Source organism: Carcharodon carcharias, chromosome 28 (assembly GCF_017639515.1).
Source record: "Carcharodon carcharias isolate sCarCar2 chromosome 28, sCarCar2.pri, whole genome shotgun sequence".
NCBI classification, from domain to species: Eukaryota; Metazoa; Chordata; class Chondrichthyes; order Lamniformes; family Lamnidae; genus Carcharodon; species Carcharodon carcharias.
In genome coordinates, this window is record NC_054494.1 from 32,383,278 (window position 1) to 32,406,113 (window position 22,836).

At 41.5% G+C, this 22,836-nt stretch overlaps 1 protein-coding gene across 15 annotated transcripts in view; it reads right to left on the reverse strand.

The window, feature by feature from the left end:
• Positions 1-22,836, reverse strand: part of col13a1 (collagen, type XIII, alpha 1) — a 239,574-nt gene that overhangs the window by 7,631 nt on the left and 209,107 nt on the right. For 13 of the 15 annotated variants that reach the window (XM_041176321.1, XM_041176332.1, XM_041176335.1 and 10 more), the window contains 5 exons: positions 19,653-19,688; positions 14,678-14,731; positions 11,599-11,634; positions 8,517-8,603; positions 1,605-1,643 (listed from right to left, as the gene is read on the reverse strand). In XM_041176321.1, the coding sequence (XP_041032255.1) occupies positions 1,605-1,643; positions 8,517-8,603; positions 11,599-11,634; positions 14,678-14,731; positions 19,653-19,688 (252 nt within the window). The remainder of the gene's footprint in view (positions 1-1,604; positions 1,644-8,516; positions 8,604-11,598; positions 11,635-14,677; positions 14,732-19,652; positions 19,689-22,836) is intronic. The other 2 variants (XM_041176331.1, XM_041176324.1) reach the window with 1 other exon arrangement.

Below are 22,836 nucleotides of genomic sequence, written 5' to 3' on the forward strand. Positions count from 1 at the left end.
ACACTCCTTTCAAGTGAAGCAGCATTTCACTTGCATTTCCCCCAACTTAGTCTACTGCATTCGTTGCTCCCAATGTGGTCTCCTCTACATTGGAGAGACCAAACGTAAACTGGGCGACCGCTTTGCAGAACACCTGCGGTCTGTCCGCAAGAATGACCCAAACCTCCCTGTCGCTTGCCATTTTAACACTCCACCCTGCTCTCTTGCCCACATGTCTGTCCTTGGCTTGCTGCATTGTTCCAGTGAAGCCCAACGCAAACTGGAGGAACAACACCTCATCTTCCGACTAGGGACTTTACAGCCTTCCGGACTGAATATTGAATTCAACAACTTTAGGTCGTGAGTCCCCTCCCCCATCCCCACCCCCTTTCTGTTTCCCCCTTCTCTTTTTTTTCCCAATAAATTATAAAGATTTTCCTTTTCCCACCTATTTCCATTATATAAAATAAAAAAAAAAAAACCCACTAGAGCTATACCTTGCGTGCCCTACCATCCATTCTTAATTAGCACATTCGTTTAGATAATATCACCAACTTTATCTTTAACACCTATGTGTTCTATTGTACTATTGTTGTTGACATCTTTTGATATTCTGCTTCTATCACTGCTTGTTTGTCGCTACAACCACACCAACCCCCTCCACCTCTCTGTCTCTCTATCTCTCCGCCCCCCACACACACACCTTAAACCAGCTTATATTTCAGCTCTTTCCTGGACTCGAACTCAAGTTCTGTCGAAGGGTCATGAGGACTCGAAACGTCAACTCTTTTCTTCTCCGCCGATGCTGCCAGACCTGCTGAGTTTTTCCAGGTAATTCTGTTTTTGTTTTGTTCATTATTTACAAGCATTATTTTGTTTTTAAAATCTAGTGGCTCAGTTTTAATGATCAAGGTATATTAACACTTTACAACTGTCATTGATAAGGTTGTACGATGATCTGATGACATTTTGGCGTAGTTACTTCAACTTGTGTAATCCTAATTAAAGCACAATTTGCAAACAGATGTATTTTGTTCTGATGTGTGTTGACCCATATTCTACCATCTCACATGGTACATGTATGTTATAAGGTTAACTACACGTATTTTGAAACTTGAGGTTGTTCACATTTTTCAGTTACTGCCATAGGTTCTTTCAGATACAATGCTGGGTGACTTCTGGTTCAATGTGCATTTAATAATTCATTTGCGTTTTTACAAGTGTGTAAACTTAATTTTAATTGAGAGGAATTTTACAGCCTAATCTCAGAGTTAAATGGTAGAGTCATTTATACAGGTCCCTGGTGAAAAATGCTCGGGGGTGGGGGGGGTGGGGGGTTGTAACAATCAAAGTAGCACTGTTAAAGCCAGCACAGTATTTATGATTAGTAATGAATAAATTGGTAACGAAAGAAACATTGCAGAAATCAAACTTCTAAAGCAATACTGCAGTAATGCCTTCCAATAATGGGCTTATCCTGCAGCATTCGGTTACACTAGGAACAGGCTTAGTAATTACCACACTTTAGACACAGGTGGCTTCCAGTCAGTCTGAAGACACTTTACATGCTACACATCAGCGTACTTAAACTGTTCAGAATTTCAAATCATTTCAATTTTACTTACTTTATTCCAACAACCCTGCACAGGTAAACCATCTTCACCCTACAATTTGAAGCACAGAGGTTTTTATATATATATATATATATATATATTTCCACATTTTTTTATCCAATTCTATCCCCTCATTCACATGACCTTTTATGCCTCCTGTTCCCTCCCATGTTTCTCATTCCCTCTTGATAAATATCTTATGTGCAATGAAAACTGACTATAGTAACGGCAAGAAAAAAAGAGGCTGTTTCAATGAGGCATGAAAGCCTGTGGTGTTGTAGCTACTCAACTGCCACATTTTTTTTTTGTATTTTAAACAATGCTGGGAAGTAAACCCCAAAGGACATTTCTGATCCGGTGTTCACTGCAATGTCGTCAGTCTAATAGTTGAGAGGGATGGAATTAAGGTCTCATTTTTTGGAAAAATTAAATGTAAAAAAAAGTGTATTTGGTGTTGGGGGAGAAATGCTGTTGCATAAGTTTAGTTCCACATTTGGAATTTTGTGCTGGAACACATGTCAATATCTAAATGCCTTTGATGAAATCTCACTCTTTTATTGCTGAGAAACTTACCATCTTCTCAGGCAAGGCAAAACTTGAATAAGAAACCCTGACAATTCACCTTGATTTGTGAAGAATAGGTTGAAAATTCCATCAGGGTAAATCTAATATTCTGAACTGCACTAATCCTGACTGGTTGATATTCATAGATTAAACTCCATTGGTGCCAGCATGGAACCATAGTGCTTTTTGTAACCTGTTTCTCAGCGTCAATGCTTACCTCTCAATCTTTGATCCAATGCATGACAATATATTTTGTCCAATTTTTAAAACAAAGGAGTAATAAATATGGCATCAGGTTGTTTTTATGGCCACCTATCCCATGATTCTGCAACGAGAACTAAAATCTCTAGCCTTAGTTAAAGCTTGCCAATATTGTACTCAAGCCCTCTAATTAATAATGTGATTACATCCACAATCTCCAAGCTCCTCGACATTTTAAAGACATGGATTATGTTGCATCTCTATCTTTTCCCTTCCAACAAAAACAAGCTTTATTATCTCAGCTTTTCCTCAAAGCTTTCTTTGCATTTTAAATCTCTGAATCACCTGTCACCTTCCTTCAATCAAACTGGCAGTGTCTATTCCTCCAGCCCTCAACTTCAGAGACTTGATAAGAATCTGCTAGTATTTGAGATCCTCATTAATTTGATTCATTTTGAACGGATTTGTGCCTTCATGAAATCTTTTTTTAAAAGAAAAGTCAAGTGGACCTCAAGGGCTGTTAATGGGAAATTCTAGAAATCTGAAGTCAGTGCAAGGATTTCAATCTTTAACACAACGTTGACTGTAGACATGGGCCTGCCTATTCAACTTCATGGGGAGAATTTTTCCTATGGCAGGTGGGCTGGGACAGGCGCAGAGCCAATCGCCGCCCGTGATCAGCTGTGCGCTGCCATTTTACATGGGCGGGCCAATTAAAGCCCGCCCGGCGTAATGTGTGGCCAGTAGCGCTCAGAGCTACCTGTGCGGGCGGGAGAGGAGGGAGAGTCGGGGCCTGTGCTCTTTTGCGCATGCACGCGAGAGAGCGCGGAAATCTCCCTGGGGCACAGAGGTGCCTCAGGGAGACTGCATGGATTATACAACTTTTTAATAAATAAAGCAAAAATTTATTTAAACAGTGTCACATGAGCTGGGACATGTTGGTGAAATTAGGAAATTTTATTCATTTATTTTATAAAAGCGTAAGGAAACCTCATCCCGCCCGTGGATGAGGTTTCCTGAAAAACGCAAAGGCCGCCTGGGCTCTTCTCCTGCCGGCTAACCTTAGGGTTGGACGGGCAGTGTTCCTAATAGGTTTAATCACTTTGTTAATGGCCTTAATAGGCCTTTGGCAGTTTGGCCAGCGCGCGCCCGCCAAGCGAAATATTGAAATGACGTGCGACAATGTCGCGACACACGCCCGATGTCACCGCGCTTCATTTTATGCGTCGGCGTGTCGGGTCTGCCCCTGCACGCCAACCGGAAGCTTCAGCCCCATAAATTTGAATGTGACATGTGATTTGGTAAACATACTATCACTGTAGATAATGCTAAATAATAATCTGTGGTTGCTAATTTATGCATTACTCTATTGAAGCTGAATAGAAGATGGCCTTAGACTCACAGACGTTTACAGTACAGGAGGCCATTTGGCCCATCATGTCTGCGCCTTCTCCATGGCATGAACAGGACTGCTGCTCTTGAAGCTATTAAGCAGGGAGCAGGCAGACTCAACAGCAGGTAATGGTATGCTGACCTCCCAGTGTCCTTTCTGCTTTTCCCTTGATGTTTACCCATATTAATGCTATAAATCCCAAACTCCACCCTGATAAAATAAAACCAGCTTTATTTCTGCTGTATGGTTTTCATTTAAAACTTCAGCCTAAAAACTTTTAATGGAAGGGAGAATAGTCTTGAAATTGGATGGTGGCATGAGTGGATGAATGTTTAACACTTTGTTATAACATTCCTCTATCTGCTATTGTTCAAAATGGGTTAACGTTATGGCTGGAAACTAGAGGGAGGAGGTCATTGAGTGTTCAAATGCTAACGTTACTAACATTATGCAGCTACTGACATTCATAGAACAAAGTAATGATTGTGGCAAAAGTTGGTTCAAGCTTCAACTCCATACAAGAACCAAGCAAAAATCAATGGCATCAGCCCTTTCAGACAGCACACAAGATAGTGAAAACTGTTGCAACATTGAAAAGCGAGACTTTCCCTCTAACGCTCAGGGAGCTCTGCCAGGAGTCTTGAACCCACTCACTGCTTTGCCAATTTCCTGAGACTAAACAAGTAGATCACCTACCCCTGGTTGATGGCATTTCTTTAATCATGCAAAGAAAGATTATTGTACCCCAATGACACCAATTAAAAAGTACATTTCTTTATAGCTGGACACAAACTGTATGCAACATGCTTTTTTTTTTAAATAAAGTTTCCAAACACAAGAACTATAAGCAAGCTTTAAAACTAATGCTCATGCATTGAGCTACTATCAGTATAAATGTTTTGGTAAAACCTTTTTGCAATTATATAGTAATATTAAAAGAACAGGATCTGTACACTTCACATATGTATAAATGAAATGTTATACATTTCAAATAGGATTCTTAGGTCACGTATTAAAAATAATTTGATTTCTCAAAGACTCACTAAAAAAGATGAATTTATTTAGGCATAGATCTAATTTTAATATTAACCCATTGGTACTCTGTTGTAGTGCATTCAGGACCAGGGTTTAGGAAATTGGCAGAGAAGGCAGGATAGGAACTAAAGGTAGGAAGGCAGGGTAGGAAGGAAGTGATGTTAATTCTGATTCAGTTTTGAAAAGGAAAAAAGGAGCATCAATATAATAAATAAAGGAGGATTCTGCAAGAACATTTACTGCAGCAGCATCAAATAAGTACAGGAGGTTTGATGGGAGAGTCTGGTTTTTGGTATAGCAAGGAAGGAAAAAGCCACTAAAATGAAAATAGTGAACTCTTGTGTAGGATTTGGTTAGCATTATTTAACTCTGGTAGGATGGTAATAAATTGCATTTATGTAGAGCTTTTCACAACCTCAGGATGGTCAATAGCAATTTACATTCAATGAAGTTCTTTTGAAGTGTAGTCATTGTTGTACTGCAGGAAATTCTAGCAACTAATTTGTGCACAGCAAGTTCCCACAAACAGCAATGAGCTAAGTGAGCAGTTTTTAGATGTTGGTCCAGGATTAAGTGTAGCCCAGGATGTATCCGTGTGTGACTGATAAAGATCTCATGGAAAGCCAACCATTCAAATCAACTGATTTTCTTAAGTTATGAATTTAACTTGCCCCGTGACAACATTTTGAAGCCAAAATATTTGTGGAGTTTTTTTTTGTTGTTGCAGAAATGCCAAAGTTTGGCTGGCAAAAAATGGGGCAATAGAGTTTTTAAAAATGTATTCTTTCATGTGATGCAGGTGTCACCAGCAAGGCCAGCATTTGTTGTCCGTACCTAATTACCTTTGAACTGAGGACACTTAAAAGTCAACCACATTGCTGTGGATCTGCAGTCACATGTAGCCAATGCAGGTAAGGATGGCTGATTTCCTTCCCTAAAGGACATTTTTTAAAATTCGTTCATGGGTGTGGGTGTCATTGGCTAGGACAGCATTTATAACCCATCCCTAGTCAAGCACAATGGTGCATTTAAGACAATCAATGATAGTTGAATGACCACCATTACTAAGACTAGCTTTCAATTCCCAGATTTTATTGATTGAATTTAAATTCTACCTGCTGCCTATGGTGGGATTTGAACTCATGCCCACAGAACATTAAGATAAAAGCAAAAACCGCAGATGCTGGAAATCCAAAACAAAAACAAAAATACCTGGAAAAGCTCAGCAGGTCTGGCAGCATCTGCAGAGAGGAGCACAGTTAACATTTTGAGTCTGAATGACCCTTCAACAGAACTAAGTAAAAATAGAAGAGAGGTGAAATATAAGCTGGTTTAAGGGTGGGTGGGACAAGTAGAGCTGGAGATAATTGAAAGATGTCACAGACAAAAGGACAAAGAGGTGTTGAAGGGGATGATATTATCTAAGGAATGTGCTAATTAAGGGTAGAAAGCAGGACAAACAAGGTACAGATAGCCCTAGTGGGGTGGGGTGAAGGAATCAAAAAAGGCTAAAAGGTAGAGATAAAACAATGGATGGAAATACATTTAAAAATAATGGAAGTAGTGGGAAAAGAAAAATCTATATAAATTATTGAAATAAGTGGGGGGGGGGGGCGCGGTGAAATCGGAAAAAGGGGTGGGGATGGAGGCGAGAGTTCATGATCTAAAATTGTTGAACTCAATATTCAGTCCGGAAGACTGCAAAGTGCCTAGTCGGAAGATGAGGTGCTGGAGGAACCTCATCTTCCGACTAGGCACTTTGCAGCCTTCCGGACTGAATACTGAGTTCAACAATTTTAGATCATGACCTCTCTCCTCCATTTCCACCCCATTTCCGATTTCACCCCCCCCCCCCAACTTTTTTCAATAATTTATATAGATTTTTCTTTTCCCACTACTTCCATTATTTTTAAATGTATTTCCATCCATTGTTTTATTTCTACCTTTTAGCCTTTTTTGATTCCTTCACCCCACCCCACCCCCACTAGGGCTATCTGTACCTTGCTTGTCCTGCTTTCTACCCTTAATTAGCACATTCCTTAGATAATATCACCATCTTCAACACCTCTTTGTCCTTTTGTCTGTGACATCTTTCTCCACCTATCACTGGCTCTCTATCCAGCTCTACTTGTCGTCCCCCCCCCCGACCTCCTTAAACCAGCTTATATTTCACCTCTCTTCTATTTTTATTTAGTTCTGTTGAAGGGTCATTTGGACTCGAATCGTTAACTGTGCTCCTCTCCGCAGATGCCGCCAGACCTGCTGAGCTTTTCCAGGTATTTTTGTTTTTGTTTCCCACAGAGCATTAACCTGGCTTTCTGGATTATTAGCCCAGTGATATTACCATTACACCACTGTCACCCCCTATAAAGTACATACTATCACCTGTAGAAAGATTAATCTTCACCATCATACAGCAATGCAGAAGCCTCTTGCAAAAGATATCCTATAATATTGCACATCTTATATTACAAACTGCCCATTGCAGCTATCCAACAGGAGTTTTATAATAGATGTTTTCAACCATAACCACTTCTCAAACATTGATCAGAAATGTGTCTTTTCAAGTGTGAAATGGAGGAATCTCACAACCAGTGAATATAATTACTGGCAGGTCTAATTTGTGGAAGACAACTTTATATTAGTTTGTTCTTATGTAAGTTAGTTTTAATTGGTATATATTTTGTCTACAATTTGTGCTCCCTGAGCTATTCTTGTTTTGTGTTATATGGTAAAGGAGATATGATTGATTTATGTTGCTCTGTAAAAAATTCTAAATTGCCATTGCCAACATGAGCAATATTTTATATAAAGTGTGTCGGAACATGTAGAAAAATTCATAATTGCAACAAATAACTACATCAAGAATATCAGATTACATTAGTAAGCATATTTGTTACTGGTTGTGAAGGAGTTTGGATGACTATGTGGGAATAGTACTTTTCCTCATCCAGATTGCACTTGGAGTTGTTAGTTCACTAGCATGCATGAAGATGGATCACAATGATTAACATGCAGGAAGGGAAGGGTGATAACACCATACCAATGGGCAAGGGGCGTCAAGCCCATCCAGGCCGGGTAAGCCCGGTTCACCTTTCTCTCCTTTAAAGCCTCGGAATCCCTGTTTACAAAACGAACTGACTTGGTTAATACAAATGCATCTTGAATTGACTTTCACATAGATGGAGAAAGGAGGGAGGACTTCGAAACAAACAAGTTAACGTGCAACAAAGTGGCGCATCACTTAGAAAGTGATCCGGTCCAACATGGCTTTTTTTTTTGATGCTTACTGAGAATCACAAATGAAACTCTCAGCCTCACTGTCAGACTCTCAGTGGGAAATTCAAAAGTTAGAAATGCTCTTTGACTGTTGGGAATGAAGATGCAAGCAATGAAATTCCAACTGATTTCTGTCACTGGACAATGAGCAAACCTTGCTAAGTGAAGCCTACATCATCAGATGTGGCTCTAAACTCCTCCAGAACCACACTTTGCATTTGTCTGTTTAGCTCCTGTAGTAATGTGGAATTACAGAGCATTACTTCATTGGTGGTGGACAGATGCTGGATCCAAGTGAGGGTGAGGTGATTCCACATCTCTTGTGTAAAAGTAGTCTTCAGGTCTGTTGTGATGGAGTCCATTTTAGTGGAACTTTTGGGCTGACATTCTTGTTCCTCCCTTATTTTTCCATTACAATATCCGACATTTTCAATTACATCATGAGAACATACCAATGGACAAGGTGCATCTAATCCGGGCACTCCTTGGTCTCCCTTATCCCCTTTAGGCCCTTTAGAGCCTCTCTTTCCCTTCTCCCCCTGCAAACAATATCTTTATTAGTCAAGAAACTTTAGCAAAAAGGGGGGAAAAGTTGAAGTAACATTTACCATTTATTATACTGAACTTCATATAAAACATTTTTGGACTGGACTGAATAAATTGTTAGGAAATTTAAGCCTTACTGTAAACTCCAGTATCAACTAAGTTTTTTCGTAGGAATGATAATGAAGCTATGCCTGCACTTGCACTGGAGATGGTGTCTGGTGACAGACTGACTGCTTAAACATGCAGTGTCTACAAAAGGTTTATACAGTGCATTAGTGCTTCAAAAGGTTAGCCTGATTTTTCTGTTTTTAAGATTCAATTGTACTTTTTTCACAAAATATATTTTAAGCAAAAATAAATTCCTTAAAAAAGTTTAAGGATCTGAGTGCTTAATTAAAAAGCAGAATCAATTCCCTGTTCTCAATTATTTTGGCATGAAAAAAAATTACAGTGGCGACTTCACTAATGCTTATGATCTGATCACAAACATTAAACTGAATCGCATAATGAATTAAAGTTCAGGGTCGCAATAAATATTATGGGAGGCTGGGAGGCTTGCAGATTGAGTAGAAAAGGAATGGCTCACACATTAGGATCATTGTCAGGAAGAGAAGGTGATGCTGTTTGAGTAAGGAGCAAGAAGGATAATCTGGGATTAATGCAGAACAGGAGGAGGGGATGAAGGGGGTAAGGCAGACCTGTCGGAAGGAATAAGAACACAGGAGAAAATGCAAAGCAAAAAGGAAACAGCACAGCATCATTTAAACAGCGACAAAAATGATACACACATCAAAAGTAGCAATATTTTCATCTGCATTTCTGTAGCAATTCACTGGCCGGGATTTTCTGACCCCGTTGGGTGGGACCCCCCACAGGTGAGGCGGTGCTCCAGCTAGAAGTCCATTGACTTGTGGTGGGACTGGATGATCCCAGCAGTTGGCGGGTGCAGAAAATCTTGCCCAGTGAGTTTACACTTTTATCAAAGATCAATGTATTCAATTTTACAATTTGAGTAAAAGAATATTTTTGTTTAAATCAACCAGCTATTTTACGAAGTTAAATCTACCTTTTTAATAAGTGCAAGTTGTACCTCCAAGGTTAGGAACATTACTTATCATCAATTATTATATTAAACTCTATCATGAAACTAATTGAAATCCTCACTGAATTATTGCTGGATGATTTATTCACAACACACTGAGGGCTATATTTTCCTCCTTTTCAAATACAGAGTGTCAAGTGCCTTTTTCCAAAAATATTAATAACCTGCAATCTAAGCAGCACTGCATGTAATCCTGGTTCTGAAAATTTTGTGCCACTTTTTCATTAGTTGAAATGGCAAAAGTTGGCCAATCATGATTCCTTTAACTCTCCTAAAATAGCCAATGATCTCTGCTTGTGTGAATGGTCCAAAATCTGTTTATGTACATAATCCAATATAAAGTACTACCCAGTGGCCTAGACTCAGGACAGAACCTGGCTAGATATCAGTGCAAGTCCAAGAACCCAGCCTGGCCTTCCCCTGACTTAACTCCCATTTAACAAGGCTCCGGTCTAAGAGTTCAGCCCCTCCAAGTTTGCCTTTAAATGTTAGGACAGTGTGAGTGAATACACCTGCTGTGTACACAGGTTTATTCGTTTGTAATTCAGCTTTTGGATGGAGAAGTATGACTATCAAGTGATCGTGCCTCATCTTGAAGTGGCTGTATTTAAATAAGGCCCGAGAGCTGAATTACCCTTTGGTCTGGAATGTAGGCCAGTGAGTGAATTTTACACTCACCTGGCCTCCTTGCTCGCCTAAAACCCACACAGGGTTAAAACCAATTCCATTGCTTTAGATTCTGAAACATCAGCCGAATGAGTGCCCTGATTCATTCACCTTCTGTAGTTGCTGTCTGTTGGGGTTTGTGGCTTTGCTGACATGTTATCAGCAATATTTGCACCTTGCAATCCATTTCTCCAAGATGGCAGGACATCTATCCTTCCTTTATTTTTAAAGGACAGTGTCACATTTGTAAACCCCAGAATAAAAGTATACAAAAAATAAAATTAAAAATAAAAGTAAAGAGAGTGTGCAGTATTTTCTGGCAGTGGTCACACACTATTTATATGTGAATGGAGTAACAGCCCTATCTATGTAGATATGCCATTGAATTGTTAGTAGGTTCATGACTGACTGGGCATGGACGACCACTTTGGTAAACTTCAGCTGTCACTCCTGCAGCTACAGGCAGTTGTTGTTGGAGTGTGCATTGATTGGGTGGTGAATGAAAGCTTCACTTATCTCCTTAATGATACAGTGATCTCTGTGATATCCCCTCTGGCTGCTTTGAAGATCCCTTGGGTAAAAGTTGAGGGCAATGGTGACTTTCACTGTGCTATACAGATGGTAACCTGCTCTCCAGGTCTTTGTGAACCAAGAACCCCACCTTAGTCATCGTCTCCCTGCAAACCCTAAGCTCAACACGCACTGTCACTGTCGCATCCATGTAGCAGAGTTGGCTCCGAAACACGCACCATCCGGGTAATGTGCCCTGCAAATTATGGCCACTTCATTCTGAAACCTCTCTCTTCTCCTGTCACACTGAGATACTCGGCAATGGCCACTGCACACATTCTGTATTATTCACAAGTGTTAGTAATACTTCAGAATCTTCCAGAGTTCAGGACTCTCTATTCAGACATTATCTCAGAGCAATTCTGTTGAGCTCTTTGTTGATTGGCCTTTAACCTGCCCCTGATAAAATCAAGCAAGTAAATAGTTTCTTCCTTAATTATTGCCACAGAGGATATTTCACACAAAGCAGATGGAATGCCTCCTATGGCTTGCTTGACACCCTGCTCCTCTTTTACTGATTTCTGCTTTCTGTCAAAAATAATACCGAGAGGAAAATATGACCCCTAGATTTAACCTTTACTTGAAGATACCATGCAAATTAAAATGAATGTAGAATTAAAGGAGGCATGCAGACAGCCAAACATCCTTACCCGGCTTCCCTTTTCACCCTTTGGTCCTAGTGAACCCTGCAAAAGACAACATTGCATGGTTTTCTGGTTTGGTTCCTATGATCAAAGTGCTTAGTCCTCAGAGAAAAAAACTGCAGGATAAATTCACTGATAGCCAGTGGACAACTGTACTTAAAGGGATTGGTTACAGCCCCAATTCCTCAACTCCTGTCCGTTCCAGTGCAGATCCTTGCTGAGAATGAGATACTGGTGACCTTATCCTTGCATAATAATAAGAGCCCATTTATGTGAACCTGCAGATTTATAAAGGAATTGTCAGTACCAGTACATATTGGGGAGAGTTGGATGGGAGGTATGATTTGCATCGAAGTTAATGTTTTAGGTCATGATCTTTCATTAGAACTGATCTGATGAAGGGTCACAACTTAAAATGTTGACTCTATTTCTCTCTACACAGATGTTGCCAGACCTGTTGAGTATTTTCAGTTTGCATTTCAGATTTCCAGCGTCTGCAGTATTTTGCTTTTGTGATTGGCATCAACTTGGCCGAGGGGGCTAAGAGGACATTTGGGGTGGAATTTTCCTTTCTGAAGTCTAAGTTCGGTGGCGGGCGTGGAGGTGGGAGTGATTCCTACTGGGTGGGTGGGCTGGCTGAACACATGTGACCTTGGACTGTTCAGCTCATTAAACATGCATCTGCGAGGTGCTCGCTGATTCTTGCACTGGGCCGGGCAGGAAGTTTCCACCCCCGCTGTTGGCTTGTGGGGTTGAAGTTCAGGGTGCTGTACTGAAAGGTCACCCAGACAGCCTGCACTAGCCCATCCACTCCTCGCAGCCTTCACCTGCCTCCCCTTTCCATCCTCGACGCAGCTTTCGCTACCAGCACCCGATATGAGCCAAGTTATTAGCCGTCCCCAAGAAGGCGAAAGCCATGTCTACGGACCTCAAAGCTGTGCAAGAAGCGAAGCTCGCCCGGTGCAAGCCACTTACATGCAGTTGTAAATGTGAACATTCTCATTTCTGACTGCCGGGGAACTTAACTTGGAGGGGGATCTTAATTCCGGTGAGGTGGCCTTTTAATGAGCATGCATGACGTGCTAATGGAAGCAAACGGGCTTCCTGACATTGTGACCCGCCTTTAAAATCCCGGGAACTTAATTCCTAAAGTTCATCCTGCTGGCGGGAAACTGATTTTAGGCCCTCATGTCAAAAGTTCCCCCGCCCGCCATGCTTCCACTGCTGGTGGGAGCGGAAGATTCCGCCCTTGGTAGTGGTGAACCCAGGGTGCTGTACACATGCAGTACTACATATAACCTCATGTGTACATATGTGTATTGTTACTGAGATAAAGTCATGTTCTATGTTGTAGTTTTGTCAACGTGATATTGGCTTTTCAGCGACACATGGTGAGAGATACCAGCCAATCAGAACTCTACAGGGTGTGAGGTACCAGCCAATTAGAACGTCACAGGATGGGATACCAGCCAATCAAAACACCACAGATCTGAGATTAAACATGCATCTGCGAGGTGCTCGCTGATTCTTGCACTGGGCCGGGCAGGAAGTTTCCACCCCCGCTGTTGGCTTGTGGGGTTGAAGTTCAGGGTGCTGTACTGAAAGGTCACCCAGACAGCCTGCACTAGCCCATCCACTCCTCGCAGCCTTCACCTGCCTCCCCTTTCCATCCTCGACGCAGCTTTCGCTACCAGCACCCGATATGAGCCAAGTTATTAGCCGTCCCCAAGAAGGCGAAAGCCATGTCTACGGACCTCAAAGCTGTGCAAGAAGCGAAGCTCGCCCGGTGCTACAAAAGTTCCCCATTGAACGTTTCCTGTTGGTGCAATACCATGTTGGAACTAACATGTAAGCACTATGCTTGGTTTGCAACAATTTGAACAAAATGGCTCATAATTTCCAAGCTGTAGGGCAGTGTATCTAGGGGGTATCCCAAAATGCATTGGGGAATCCCCCATTGGAGGTTTTTAGGTAAGGATTGCATGGCAATTGCACAGGAAGTTCAAACTTCCGATTGGTAACTGCCCTGCACTGGGAACCATCTGAAAATGCAATTTAAATCATAAACTTTGGATGGTTCTGACTGTCTTGCAGCAATAGTTACCCAGAAAAAGTTAGAAGTAAAACCACTTACAGCTTCCGGGTAGCTATTGTTCTGACTTCCCCCATACCCCCCACACCAAATCCTACCCACATAACTGACAAAACTACCTTCTCCCTGGCTCGAAAATGGCTGGACCTGTAAACTTACCTGATTTACAGCAGCTAGTGCCATTTAAGAGAGGGCGTGACTATCTTGTGTCCCACTCTGCAGTGTTTGACTGTAGGCCTCAGGAGCTGGTTGCACTACACATTCTCACCCGGCCTGAGCTGGAAGGTTGGGCGAGAAAGGATTTTGAGGTAAGAAACTAGGAGCGAAGTGGCAATCCGCTTCTGATTGCCACTCTACGGAAGCTCAGGTCCAATGTGATCCAATCTCAGTGGGGCAGGCCTGGGAAAGGTGCTAAAAAGAGGCAACAGAGTTCTTCAGGGAGCCCATACTGGAGGTGTTCTTCCTAAAAGCCACATCAAGTAGCACAGATAGTGAGAGAATTGGGCATGTCCTATACTCTTTGGTATTAGTATAATACGGCAGGGAACATGAAGAAGGGAAGAAAATAACTTACAGATTGGGATAAAATAAATACAATATAAAATAAAATAATGAATTTTAGTACTGGGTCAGAAAGGTGGGAATTGTCTTCAACTCTCTGAATAAGGTAAACACAGACCCTGGGCACCAAACAGCTTTCAGTGAGCTTCCACGTGTCTGGGACTGAGCTGTCCACCTTTCTGAAATTCACAGCTATTTCCCCACTGATTACATTACCATGAGATAGAATATACAGCACTTCCCACACATGGCAAGAGCCAAATGCAATTTTAATCTAACACACCTGGCGAGAATGAGTTGTGCTTGGGTCAGGATCCTGATTTACAACCAGCACAATTTTACGCTCAACTCAGTGCCCTCAATGGCCCTGAACACACCCCAATCTCACCGTCTGTTAGTTTCAAAAAACAGAATATTAACCAGCTTCCTTACAGGTAATCCCCGTGGTCCGATTGGTCCTGCATATCCAGGATCTCCTTTATCGCCCTAAAACAAATACCAAAGTTATATAAATATTCAAAGTAAATGATGGTTCTACTCAATACATTATTGGTGCTAAACTCTTCCATTAACGTCACAATGACTATAAAAATGCCAATGGCTCTGCTGCCTCATTTGGAAGAATATTGGATGCATTCAGTTTTGCAGCAGCACAGAGGGAGAGTAAATACACTGAAGGTTATGCCATGTAATGAATAAGTACAGATAACTAACACTGCATTCCTAATCACAAGATGCATGTATTTCATTAACGAATAAACATTTTAGCTCCTCAATGGGTCAGTTGATAAGTGACCTAATGTAAGTGGAACTGAGACAGATTGATCAAAACCACTTGGCCTTTATCCTCTCTCTTTGCCTAATTATGTGACGTCAGCAGTTTAGGTACCAGGGTCTGATAAAGGAAAAAGTATGCCAGAGTTTCCATTCCACATCATAAGGACGTAAGAACTAGGAGCAGGAATAGGAAATTCAGCCCCTCGAGCCTGCCCCTCCATTCAAAACGATCACGGCTGATCTCATTTCGGCCTCAACTCCAATTTCCCGCCCTCTCCCCATAACCTTTCAACCCGTTACTAATTAAAAATCTGTCTGTAAGAACATAATTATTCATAACATAACATAAGATCATTATTCAATGCCTCTTGCTAGAAAATAAGTAAGCGAATGAGTGAGTGTGTGATTGAATGTCTGTATGTTTGTGTTTGAGTGTGTCTATGTCCACATTTGTGTGTATGATGGTCTCCACAAAGGGATGCCACATTGGCACATTGGGGTTAGTTTTAATGTAATCCACTCACTGGGGGGTCCCACAGGATTGGGTGCAACTCTGGTTTTACACTCCTGCCTGATTTCACTCTCTACTGAAGCAAATAATGGAAAGGGTGTAAACATCCAATGCTGCAGGTTTATTGCCCAGCGTAGGTGTTTACAATGACCCCTCCACTGTCTCAGCTCATGTCAAGGATGGTCAGTTAGGCTAGGGCTAGGGGAATTCCCAGATTCGTGAAATTATATCCCAGCCTGAGTCTGCATCTTCAGAAAAAGGCAGGAAACATGGGAAGAGGAGTACAAAGCAGTAATTGCACAAAACCAGTTGTTTAAAAAAAAAAATACACATGATAGCACCTGGAAAATATGAAAATCACTTTTAACCAGTTGCATCCAAATGTAGTCACTTTCAGCAAAAATTCAAAACTTTAAAACTGCAATTATATCTTTCTTAATTATCACAATGGTGCTTTAAAAATAAGAACTGTGGGAAATGAACGGTGAATATTAAACAAAATGCTGATCAGATTTAAATTCCCACAGATCTTTGTAACAAAAATTCCTTTGGCATGTGTTAGGAGTCTGGTTGGTTGATGATTTTGTGTCTGCCGAATCTGACCACAGTGAGCCTGCAACTTTCCTCTGTGCCCTCGTTAAGTATTCCCGATCGTGAAATTACAAAAGGGAAACTTCCTTCTTTCCAAACTCCAAACTTTCAATGCTCAGCTCCTCAATGAAACCTGCCACCGGATTCCTTCACCCATTCTATTGACTCACCTCCTGATCCAACTCCGGACCCAGCGTTCAGCTTCTTTCTGGTACAGTACTGTTACCCCATTTATCAAAATTCCTGGGGTCACCACATTACTTAAAAAAAACTGTTGATGGGTGGCCTCCCCAATTGCCCCCCCCATCTATAACCTCCCAATCTCGGCAAGGTTCTGAGATGTGTCACCCTTACACAACACTATGATCTTCTCTCTCACCCCTCGAAGCTCAGATTCCTTCAGTTTCATTTCCACCCTGTCCACAGCATTGAGACTTCTGTGGTCATCATGACTGGAATGAGTTACTCCTCTTCATTTTCTCTTTGAGTTTTGGTACAGTTGACATTAACACGCATATCCACTGATGCCCCCCCTGCTTCACCCACATACCACTCAATTCCATTCCCAGTGGTGTCAGAACGGCTTCTCTTATGCTGCATTGTTATCTTCAGTGTAGTTGTCTCCTATTTTCCAAGCATACTTCCACTTGGCAACATTGTACAAAGCCATGTGTGTGCCAATGTTACTCAGCTTTACACCTCCCCACCACCACCCATTGTTCAGGATTGTGATTGTGTTGTCTGACTTCTTATCTGAGATCAAATCAGGAACAAGTCAGTGATTTCTGATACTCAATGTTGGCAAGGCTGAAGCCATGTTGTTTATCTAAGAGATCCTGCACCTGAAATTCAACCAGATTCAACCAGTGTATACAAACCCTCGTCTTGTTCTACACAAGGATGTGCTTCAAACCCCAAATTTAGTCTGTTACCAAGCCTGCCTACTTCTACCACTGAAATACTCTTGCACTTATCACCCACTCTCACTGCTGTTTAACAGTTTAGTACAATCACCATCATAACAAGCAGACCCACACAGTACAGAAAAAAAAGTTTAAGGACTTCACAAAGATGGCCCAGGTTAAGTTAAATATCTGGTACCGATATAGATCCACTACCGCCCACACAGCTCGTGTCTCTTCCTTGCCCATTATATACTCTTTTACAGCTGGGTGCAGGTGACATCTCCAAACACTCAAGCATCTTTTTTACTCAGAACCATTCTCAACTCACAAATGTTTCTGCCAGCCTTCAAGAATACATCAACCGAGAGTTTCTACTGATTTTTCCAGAGCAATTCATCTGATTGGCCAAAGCACCAAAATAGATTGAGGAAACTTATGCACAAATCAAATAAGTCAAGTTTTTGTGATTTTTTTGCTGCTTTAAAAACAACACACTGAAAGTGGTCCGGCCCACATATTGGGCAGGATTTTACCGTCGGTGAGCAGGGGGCGGGGCCCACTTGCCGACATGTAAAATGATGTGGGATGACACCGGGCAGAACTCCCAACGTCACCCCGCCCCATTAAAATTTTCAGGAAGGTGGGGGGGGGGCAGCAAAATCAGCTGCACGCCCGCCGCGGGTCAATGGCCAATTGAGGCCGTTGACAGGATCATTTAAACAATTAACGGACCCGCCCGTCCAACCTTAAGGCTGGAGGGCAGGTCAGGAGCCCCGGCGGCAACTAGAAAAAACATGAAACCTCACCCACCAGCGGGATGAGGTTTCGTGTAGGGTTTTAAAAAATTTAATAAAGTTGTTATGGAAATTATGAACATGTCCCAACTCACGTGACATTGTCACATGAGGGGACATGTAAGGGAATTTTTTTTTTTCTATTTTTAATATTGTTGAAAGTAGAGCGATCTCCCTGAGGCTGCACTTAGCCGCAGGGAGATGAGAGCGCTCTTTCAAGCGCATGCACAAAAGAGCGCACTCTCGATTTTAAGGATTCTCCCCCGCCTGCACAGGGAGTGCATTAAGCTTCCCTGCTGACATCACGCTGGGTGCCCTTCATTGGCCCGCCCACGTAAAATGGCACCGCACCTCCAATTGGGAGCGCCAATCGGAAGCGTGCCCACATGTGCCAGCCCATCAATTTCCGCCCCCCCCCCCCCGACGAGGGGAAAATTCTGCCCACTGAATTAATTAGCATGGTGAGTTTCTGTCTGTGGCCATTCGAGGAGGCTCTTCAAATTAAGCTAATCTGTTTTTAAGCGCAAATGCACGAATCGAAACATATTAAAAAGTTTTTAAATATTAAAAGATACTTTACTAATCAAACTAATAAATGGTTCAGTATACTTCTTTCCACGTCTTTTTCAGGGATTTAAAATTCACAGGCGAAGGACTCAAGATTCTCATCAGCAATGCTTTTTTCTCGTAAACCAACTTTCAGCTGTATTAATTAAACTGCACCAAGTTACGACTCTTAAATATCTCAATGAATCTTTTAACGAAACAATTACATTCTATTACGCTGCCTGATTGTGCTGCTTCATTGAAGATTTTACATTTGCATTATGTAAATGAGCTTGAGCAGAAACTTCAACAATAAACATCACTTTGGGAAAACCAATGCAATTTCAGTTGCAATGTACACTCAGATTGCCAATTACACTCAAAGCAAAAACTCTACACCCATTATTTATGGGAACAAGACACCTTCATCTCTCCATTCATGGAGAAACAGAGTGTGGAGAAAGTGAGGAGGAGGAGAGCAAGGAGAAAGACGGGGAGGGAAGAGATAGAGAGTGGAGAGAGTAGAAAAAGCAAGGAGAGGAGAGAGAGAGTGAAGAGGGAGAGAAAGAGAGAGAGAGCGCGCAACGAGAGAGGGGGACCAACCCATCATGTTTGTCTGTGCATGGAGTTCACTTGTTCTCTCCCCCTCTCTCTCTTTATCGTTTTGATGGACTAAGGGCTGTAGTGAAATCAACAACATGATTGAACTTAACCAGTCTGGTCAGAACTAAGCCAAAAAATGGCCACAAAGTCTCAAGTGAACAATGGAAGGCCTTGGACTCCAGTCTAGCAGAGTTGCCAGTAATGGCTGTGTCCACAGGAGGCTGCACAAGAACCTCTGTGAATTTGGCTTGATGCTTGTATCAGTATTTGTGTCAAAACAGAAGAAGGTTGCATTATATTGAAGTTCTGATTGCTTCACTGGAACAAATGTAGTGGTTTTGTGGACATTATTATAGAAGTATTTGTACAGAATTAATCTGGTACCAGATCTGCAAAGTAGTGTTATTCATGGGGCAAATGGTCACTACATTCATTATTTCCAACTTAATTCATTAACTTCCTATCTGTTGCAGAGCGGCTCATCAAATCGTAAGGCTTGATGTTCCATCTGTCACGGTACAACCCCAAAAAATTTGTACATAAAGTCATTTGGAAATAAAATATTGCTTGTAGGCATTTTCATTAGACTATTTACTGCTATCCGTTTCCAAGTAGCATTCATATAAGCTTGAAATTAAAACCATTTTAGTCCATCGCCCCACATTTTGTCTCACTCTTACCCTTTCTCCTTTTGGTCCCGCTGGCCCTGGTACACCCTACATAGAAATGAATATATTTAAGAACATCACACTGTCTACTCCCATTATCTAGCAACAATACCATATACAATACTGTATACAACAAAACCATATACAACACCGTATACAACAATACTGTATACAACAATACCGTGTACAATACCGTATACAAAGAAGGCCCAGTGTTAGAGCAGGAGAACACTTTGCTCATTCAGAGAACAGTACATGGACCAGTTGCTCAGCCTAAAGAAAAGTAAGTAGCACTCTCTTAGTAGGACTGGGGCATTTCAGTTGGTGACATAATCCTGGGTTTACACCAATGGAGTGAATAGGACTCAGTGATATTCACTCTGTAGGCCAATTATCAGTATGTTGTACAAATGGAAGCATGAGGCAATGGCTTAAGGTAATGTGCCCTCCAATTTCCTCCTCTCTTTCTTGGATTTTCACTCTATTCCCACCCCACTCCCCACCCCACTGCCCCCAGTGATGGCACAGCTGAATTCAGCAAAGCTGTATCAGGGGAGACTCCATCCTACAATTCCATGACATGACACTTTTTTGTATCATGAGGCAAAAATAAATCTTATAATCTGATGTATGTTTTCTCTGAAAGGTCTATGTTTTGGGTGAATGAATGAAAGGAAAGTGACCAACATCAGCAAAGAGGTGATGGCAGCTTAAACGAGCTTTACATGGGTGGGGATATTGTTTTTTATTGTGGCCCTCTTTTCTATATTAACTAGCTGCGTGAAAATTAGATTGGCTCTCTAGGTACCACAGGTGAATTTAAACAGTCACAGTGCAGCAATGAAAGAGGGTTTTGTCAGAGTTGTGTGCAGGTACAAATGACAGGAGGTTCTGAAATTCTGACAACATAGGCATAGGAAAGTCAATGAGTTGTCTCAGATTCATCTTTTCGCTATCTTAGCAAATATATTAAAGACTTACTGTATAACTTCATGGGGAAATGAGTATCAAATTTACAACTCCGTGGCCATCCCTATGTATATTTTGCTTAATTGAATAATGTATAATGTCGTGAAGACTGTCAACTGAGAAAGTGAAATCCACTGTTAAAATCTAGTAAGCCTCAGAAAGGGACGTACTAACTACATTGCAGGGAGTATCTGTATCTTTGGGTTAACAACACTTACTTCTAAGGCTACGAACCAAACTACAATCTAAAGTTATTAATGCACAATTACTCTGTGTCAATGTACTACAAAGCTTTCACAACCAGCTTCATTAATTGCCAATTGTTCGATTCAGGATTTAGATTAAGTGTGATTGGATGTGAATGTCTGGATCCAAGCACCTGGCACAGTGGAAACTGTCTTGTTAGGTGCCTCTGCCCCACTGAAGGCAAGTTTTTGCCCTAATGTGATGAGAAAGCTTAGAATTTATCCAACAGCTGCTGACAGATGTTCCTGGAGGCTGGCTGTGAGGGAGACAGACAGACACGCATACACACACACAAAAGACGTTCCATGACTGGCATTCAGACAGGAAATTAGCTACTAATGAAGTTATGCATCTCCAACTATTGGAACTACCAGTCTATGGGATATGGTGGGTATATCCATTGTGTGGTTACTTGGTGAGCACCTGTCGAGGGCTCAAAACCACAGTTGTCTATTAAGCTAGTGGCTATCCTCTTTAGATGGAGACTAGGGGAGAAGGTGGGGTCTTTTTGGAATTGAGGCAGCTCCAAGATGATGCAGTTGGTGATGGAAATCTGAATCCAAGGCAGCACTCAGAGTAGATAATGACCTATAACCTTAGTACTCCAGGACAACATTGATGATCAACCAGCTAGCCCTGCTCCTGAGGGATAAACCATTCACTGGAAGCTGGGACTTTCCCTGCTCTCATCTAAGGAATCTTGTACCCACTGGATAGACTAGTCTTGGTCGGACAAGCTCGAGTGACCTGTTCTGGTAAGTTCCACAGTTTTAGCTGGTTTGCCTCCTGGAGTGCATCTCTACACACTTGGGGGCCCCTAATAATTTGGCTCTGCCAACCATCAGCTATGCTACCTTATGTAAATGGAATGTGTCCCCACAGGGAGAGAATATGCACTCTATAATTTAGCAAACAGAGACTGTACAAACAGGTGTCAATATCTCTATGTCCTCAACTGGAGACTATTACACAAGGTGATGGGCTTCCAGAGATGAGACATGTCCAGCAATCTAAAAAAATCTTAACAGAGGTGAAATTCATCTTGGGCAGTGATGCAAAACAAGTGATAGAGAATCAGTGGCCCAATTTTATTTTCACTGAACTGGAATTTCACTCCAATGATTCGTTAATCATTGTACCAAATTATTCAGAGAGGAGATATGTTCCCCTGTAATTTTAAGGGTCTGCTTTGGTCATTATAACTCTAAGTCATGGGCCCAAGTTACGCATCAACATTAAATGCTTCAGACCTACTAAGACAGAATAGATTTACTATGAACCACAGATTGCTTTGGTATATGAAAATGTAGGACATTTGAAAATATCAAACATAGAACCAAGATTGGGTACTGTTCAGTATAACACCTTGTTTTGAAAAATAATAAGGGACTAAATTTTGACCTCCTACATTTGTTAATTTACCAGAATTACAACACTGTGGCTAAAATATTTGTACCCATTGAACAGTCACATTATTTAAGCAGTTCCTAATACAAATGTTTGATCAAAAGGTTAAATAAGCAGTCGCATGCATTGGCATATTTCTCATGCTTCGTTTATAATGGAAACAGTCCACTGTGCAGGCATGTAATCCAGCAATATTAAATTCATAATGCAGTCCAACAGCAGTGTAGCAGGCATGAACGATCGAGGAGAATGGATGTACAGAACTCACCAGTGGTCCAGGCTGTCCGTCAAAGCCAGAAGCACCCTGGACGGTGTATGAAGTGTTAGAAGTGGAAAGAACAGTGGGGAAGAGATGAGTGTAGCAGTGAAAAGGGACATGTGTTGGCATAACTCAATGAAAGGTGATGACATAACGTTGAAAGAGATGAGGACTTGACATATCTGTCAGCACACAAGAATGTTCTTAGAAAAACAAACCATACGGTTGAGTATTTCAAGCTCGTTGGCTATGGAGACTTTTAATTCTACGTAGCATAAATGGTAATGAAACCACTGTCATAGTTGTAGAGTTACC